The following is a 6,249-nucleotide window of genomic DNA, read 5'->3' as shown; positions in this document are numbered from 1 at the left end:
TTTTATCCCTTTGGACACAGGTCACTTAGTGAACCTGTAGTTCACTCATTGGAGTAGCCATCTAGCCAGTGATATCCAGGGATCTCTTTTTCTTTCTAGCACTGGGTCTAAAACTGTGCACCGCCATGTTTGGCTTTGTATGTGTATGATAGAGATCTGAGCTCAGGTCTTTATGTTTTTGCAACAGGCATTTTACCAACAGTACTGTCTCCCTTAACACTGGCAACAGTGTTTTGATGGTAAGATTTTCTGTGGAAGTGGGCTTGTACTATATCTGTCAATCACCCCACTGCTGGAAGCCAAGGCCAATATAAAACATGGAACAGACAGAAACCATTACCCTTTTATGGGGGAAAAAACATGTATTTTGGGCTACATTAAGTATCTTGAATGTACTAACATGAGAAAAATAATTTTTGCATTCACTAATCTTTTTCTTTCAATTATGTTTTCCTATTAGGAAAAACTACAGAGGAATGTCCTAGTTCTCTATGGACATCTCTCTGGAGGGCACAGTGCCTAGGACAATAAAGATGGTGATTTGAATTTCCTGGCACTATTGTTCTATTCTGAGAATTCACTAGGTTCAAAGCTGTGTTACGGGACAAGTGGCTGGGGTTCCGTGGGTTCTGTGGTTTCTTGTGGCTGGGGTTCCGTGGGTTCTGTGGTTTCTTGCTAAAGCGTACACTTCTCTGAGGCAGTTGGTTCCTGATGTGCCTGTTCTGTACAGAACACCTCTGACATGAGCAACTGCCAGGGTAACTGGGTGCTCTCTTTTGCTGTAAGCAGGAGACTGGCATGTGGCCATGGGAAAACCGAGACGTGGGGGCTGGAGGAACTTCCCTGTGCTGGTTGAATTTTGAAGCATAGGGTTGATGTTGCAGCATCATTTTCTTTTCTAACATCTGTCCAACAGTTGTCATAAGTTCCTGGGCCTCAGCCACATTGTTGTCCATATATGGTATTTTTCTCACTTGCCTTTGTTGGTTCTGGGCAATGGCTGCTGTAGGATTACCTTTTAGGGGATGAAATTCATGCCCTTTGATTGTTTTCTTGGGGTGAATCCACTGTAGAAAGCGACCCAAATGTCTTTGGGGGAGCCTTCCTGGAAGCACTTGTGCGGTTTTTGGAAGGGTCTGGTAGTATTGGCTGCCAAAGTTGGCTTTTTTCTCCGTGACTGGGGTGAACTTAGGTCTGTCTTCATACTTTATTTCACTCTGTCTCTTAGTGCCCTCACTTTGATAAGTAGGGGACAACATCTTGATTTGGCTCTTCTGTGAGACTAGATGCTTTGGAGTACTGGGTCTTTGCTGCACCAGGCTATTGCCCCTGTCTGCCACCACAATGTCACCTAATACACGTGAAGTCAAAGTGTCTACAGGAAGAGGCATGCTCCTGGAACGTTTTGGAGGGAGCACGGTAGTGGTATAGATTTGTGGCTGGCCTGCTAATTCTGTCTCCACATTATGTGGAAACTCACTAACAACTTTTTCCTGATGTTTGTATGCCTCCAAATTTTGGTCACTAGTCCTTCTAGGCAGTAAAACGACTTCTCGAGTCTCTATCTCTTTCTTGAAGAAAGTCCTACTCTGAGAGGTTGTGTCCATGAAATTATAAGTGAGACCTTCTGAAACATGCCCACACTCTGGTTTGGTTGGCCGGGCTGTAGAAGGCTCATGGTCAACACCAAAGGGAAGCCTTCTCATGGCCCTCTTACAGGAAGGAGATGAGACAAGGAGAAGATTCCTTGGTGATGGAGAAGAATCCTCAAGTATCATCTGCCTCAAGCACGGTTTTCCTAGGAATCTGACTACTTCAGCTGCTGATCTGGTCCTATGTACAGAAGTGGTTGAGGAGGTCTGGGCACAGAGTACAACAGGCAAGGACTCAATACTTAACTGAAAGAGTTTTACGGGCTTGAGTACCTTAAGGGGTAGACCCCACCTGTGCTTTGCCCAAAACCTTACAATATGTGTCTCCAGAGCCTGTCGAGTTTCTGGTTTGAGAAAGGCAAGCTTCTCTGAAGAGCACATGGACTTTGCTGAACTCTTTAAGGATGTTAAATTGTTGTTTTCCATCTCGTAAAAACTATCATCCACAGCAAGCCAGGATTGTCGCATACTTAGAGGGGTCAGACCTTGATCTATCTGCCTTGACTTTGTACCCAAATGAGCTTTCAAGTTGTTTTCTAAATCTTTGTTTGCTGTAGTTTTTTCCAAGCCCCTGATTGGATCTTTTGAGATCTTTCCTAGAATAGGTCCCAGATTCTTGCCAGATTCCTTTTCTAGCTGGAATTTTCTCTTCTGGCCCTCATTGCTGTGTTCACCAAGGGCTTGTGAGGTGCCAGGCTTGTCTCTGGTTTGACAATTTCCTATTACTGTGTTCTGAAGCTCCTTCATTTTCTCAGACACTTGGATCTTATGGGGAAAATTCCATTGGTGTTGAATGAGCCACTTTTGAATGTGTTGCTCCAGTTTCTCCCGGAGCTCACAGCTGATGGGAAAATTACCAGGAAGGATGGAGACTACCCAGTCTTGGGAAGGGTTGGAGGCCAAGATGTCATAGGCTTCTTGAGGTTTCTGGACCATCAAGGGTAAAGTCGATCTATTTTCTATTTGTTTTGCCAGTGAGGGCCTTTCATTGTATTTTATTTCAGTTGAGAAGTATTGTGGCTTACTTTGTGATTGAGAATAAGATGTACCAAAATCCCTATTATAGGATAGAGAAGAGGGTACTAGGACTGGGAGATTCAAAGCTGGGGTCTGGAATTCAAGTGGAGACAGAATTAAGGGTGGAGATTGGAGGTCCAGATAGGACAGAGGATGTGTGTGGGGAAGCATTGGTGACATTTTATCCTGCAGTTGAATTGGATAAACACTTGAGATGACATTGAATAAGAAAAAGGGAGAAGGGAGAGTTGACGTTGTCTGAGGGATCCAGGCAGCAGCTACCAGAGACTCACTGTGGAGAGAAGGGAGACCCCAGAAAAGCTGGTCATATTTCTGTTGAAAATGGTCTTCTGAGAGCTTGGGATAAGACAGTTTCTGAGTGGCCATCTGCTCTTCTGATTTTTCTTTCAGGTTCCAAAAGGGTGACAGGGTAGTGCTGTCTTGTTTAGCGCTTGGTGAGTTAAATATATTCCCTAAAGAGTTCAAATGGTGTCCTGGGCTCATTTCTTCTAGAAATAATTTATCCTTTTCTTTTTCTTTCAGCTTTTTCAGGCATTCTCCCCAAGCTGGAAATTAGGACAGTGGGTTATGATGGTGGAAGGTAGGGCATAAGGTTATTATAAGCAAGCTAAATTTGTGGGTATACCATTAGAAAAGATGATAAGATTAGACTCCAGAGCTTGTTCATTAGCATTCAAGGTCATATGATCCATGATCTGTAGAGCTTTCAGGTCATATGATCCATGATCTGTAGAGCTTTCAAGGTACATGGATAGACAGTACTTAATCATTTGTAAGTAGCTCCTATAGCTGTCACCCTCCCTGATCCTCCTAGCTGACATATGGGAGAAAGGATTGGGTCATCTCAAGAAAGAATCAACTTTACTCAAGGTCTCACCTCCAAATCCTGGCAGCACTGCTCCTAAGAGTCTAGAGACCTTCTTGTTAGGGACACCTACCATTTGGTGTATCATAGCTTTCTTCTAATCCAGGAACCTGAGTATGGGATTCTAATTTCCTTCCCAGGAACCTCCCTCTTAGGCCCCTGTAACTCACCTGGGAAACATGGTGTTAGCTCCTCATAAGCAAGTGAATGGCAGAGACTGACTTACCTTTTGCATCATTCCTACAATGACTCCTAAACTTTTTCTTGAACTGGCTCTGCCAGGTCATCTGTATCTGAGGCTGAGAAATGAGATACAGAGAGAAATATTCTCAATCTTCTCTAGAGACGCTGCAGATATTCAATACTCGTGAATTTTAAATTCATTATGGGGTGTGTGTGTGTGTGTGTGTGTGTGTGTGTGTGTGTGTGATGTGTGTCTGGTCACTAGTAGAGACCAGAAGGGTGTGTTGGATCTCCTGGAGCTAGAATATAGGTGGTTTGTGATATGTGGTCTGGGAAGCAAACTTGATTCCTCTGGAATAACAGCAAGTGTTCTTAACACTTCTAAGACATCTCTCCAGTCCCAGATTCCACCCCCTAGAATTCACTAAAGAAACCACATTAGACTTGAATGAACTCTCTGCCTTTCAAGTACCAGGTTTAAAGAAATGTGCCACCAAACTTGGATGGTGGTTCTGTTTTTGTTGTTGTTTTAACTTGACATTTTAGAAATGAGTTCAAAGACTTACTCCCATAGCACTAGGGTTGCAAAGTCTCTGTCTAAAGAAAATAAGGAGAGGGTTATAGAGAGCACTTGATATTCTTCTTTGTCCTCATAATAGATGCACAAACATATGCACCCCCTTCACATGCGCATAAGCACCACACACAACACATAACTCATATTATACACATGTACCTAAAACACACAAATACATATCACACAAATGTATAACACACACACAATGGAGGGAGGATTTTCTACTGTGAGACCAACCATGGATGTCTACAGTTGTCATTTTTCGGCTCAAGAGCCAAATCCCTGAAGCTGCTTCATAGGTGACATGTAGAATTCTGCTTCTTTAAGCTAAATGTCTTGAGCTCTGGCCTCTTATCTAATGCCTTTTGAGGCCCAGCGCAGTCCTCAGATAACCCATCACAGAGGAAAGGCTCATACAGGAAAAGAGGACATATGAACCAGTGTTCAATGCTTGTCCTAGTCCAGAGATTCACTACTCTTTCAAGAATCCAGATCCTATACATGAAACTGTAGCATACCAGCACACCCCAACAGACATACTGTGAGCTCCAGATAGATGCTATGGTGACTGCTCTCAACTCTACCCCACCTGCTCCCAGGAGAATAGATTTATGTTCTTTCTGGAGATTTCTTCCCAGCCACCTATTTGTCTACTTGATTTGGAAAAGTGGAAATTTGTAATAAAATGTGGTGTTGATGCAGGAGAAGTGGGTGAAAAGATGCATGTGATATGAAAGCCAAAAGGAAGCTTGTGGAGAGTGGAGGAGTACAAGGTGAGGAGGGAGACAAAGGAGGAGAGGTGGGTGGAAGACATCAGACAATCAAGAAAAACAAATTTTGTTTGAAGATCCTATTACTCAAACCAATTCTTTGTATGCTAACTTAAAAACTAAGAAAGAGATGCAGAGACAGGAAGGGTGGGAGGGAGGGAAGAGAGAAGGACAAAAGAGGAAGAGAGAATTCTCTATTAGACTGAGAGTTTCTCACCTTCCTGGTGAACTTTATATTTGATGGAGGTGAAGACAGATGACTCTCAAGAAAAGGAAGTAACAGGTGGTAGAGCCCCAGTCCACACACAAAGGCAAGGATCATGTCCATTGCCCATATCGTGGAGCTGAGGCTCAGCCATGTGGTGTAAATGCTTTCCAGAAGAGAGGGAAGGTTCTCCATCTGAATCCCATTGTTGGGAGTTCTGCCTTGGAGCTAAAGGATAACTCAGGCCCACAACACAGAACTGGAGACTATCCATCACAAAGCCAGGACTCCACATCACAAAGGGCTTCTGAGAGTGGGGGAGGGGCAACATAGACAAATTCTCCCTCAGCCTCCTGGGTGCTTCCATCTACTCCAACATTTTTTATGTTCTATTAACTGCCCCCTCCCCCACTCCACCCCCAGGAACTCATATATTACCTGGTTCCTTTTCTCATTTGCAGATCTTTGATTGTGGTCTTTTAAGATCAGTTTTATGCTCCTTTAAAAAAAAACAAAAACAAACTTAGATTGGCAGATAGAGAGCTCAAGTGGTTAAGAGCAGTTTCTGAGCAATCCTGAAGATTTGAGGCCAGATACCAGTAGCCACATAACGAACTAGGCATGTCTGCCACTCTTATAATCTCAGCTCAAAGGGGAGTACACAGAAGAGGATCTCTGGGATGTACTGGACACAAGCCTGACTAGAAAACACAAACACTGAGTTCAAGGAGAGACTGTACATCGAAAACTGGTAGAGGATACCCAATGCTCTCTTCTAACACACACACACACACACACACACACACACACACACACACACACACACACATACTCATATAGAATTATAGACATATATACACCCACACACCCTCACACATGTGCATACACAATCATAGACACACAGACACACACATTAAAAAAAATTAGATTGCTCAGTGCTTAAGAACACTTGTGCTCTT

The 6,249-nt window shown here is 43.4% G+C and overlaps 1 protein-coding gene across 1 annotated transcript; it reads right to left on the bottom strand.

Annotated features, from left to right (window-relative positions):
• Positions 1–342: 342 nt before the first annotated feature.
• Positions 343–5,562, bottom strand: LOC110308707 (spermatogenesis-associated protein 31). The gene is made up of 3 exons (XM_021181115.1): positions 5,303–5,562; positions 3,782–3,854; positions 343–3,235 (listed from the first exon to the last, which is right to left on the bottom strand). The coding sequence occupies exons 1-3, from the start codon at positions 5,483–5,485 to the stop codon at positions 444–446; spliced, it is 3,048 nt and encodes a 1,015-aa protein (XP_021036774.1). The 5' UTR covers positions 5,486–5,562; the 3' UTR covers positions 343–443.
• Between the last annotated feature and the right edge of the window lie 687 nt (positions 5,563–6,249).

Source organism: Mus caroli, chromosome 13, assembly GCF_900094665.2.
Source record: "Mus caroli chromosome 13, CAROLI_EIJ_v1.1, whole genome shotgun sequence".
Taxonomy (NCBI): Eukaryota; Metazoa; Chordata; class Mammalia; order Rodentia; family Muridae; genus Mus; species Mus caroli.
Note: the sequence above shows the minus strand (reverse complement) of the source record. Positions and strands in the feature narration are given on the sequence as shown.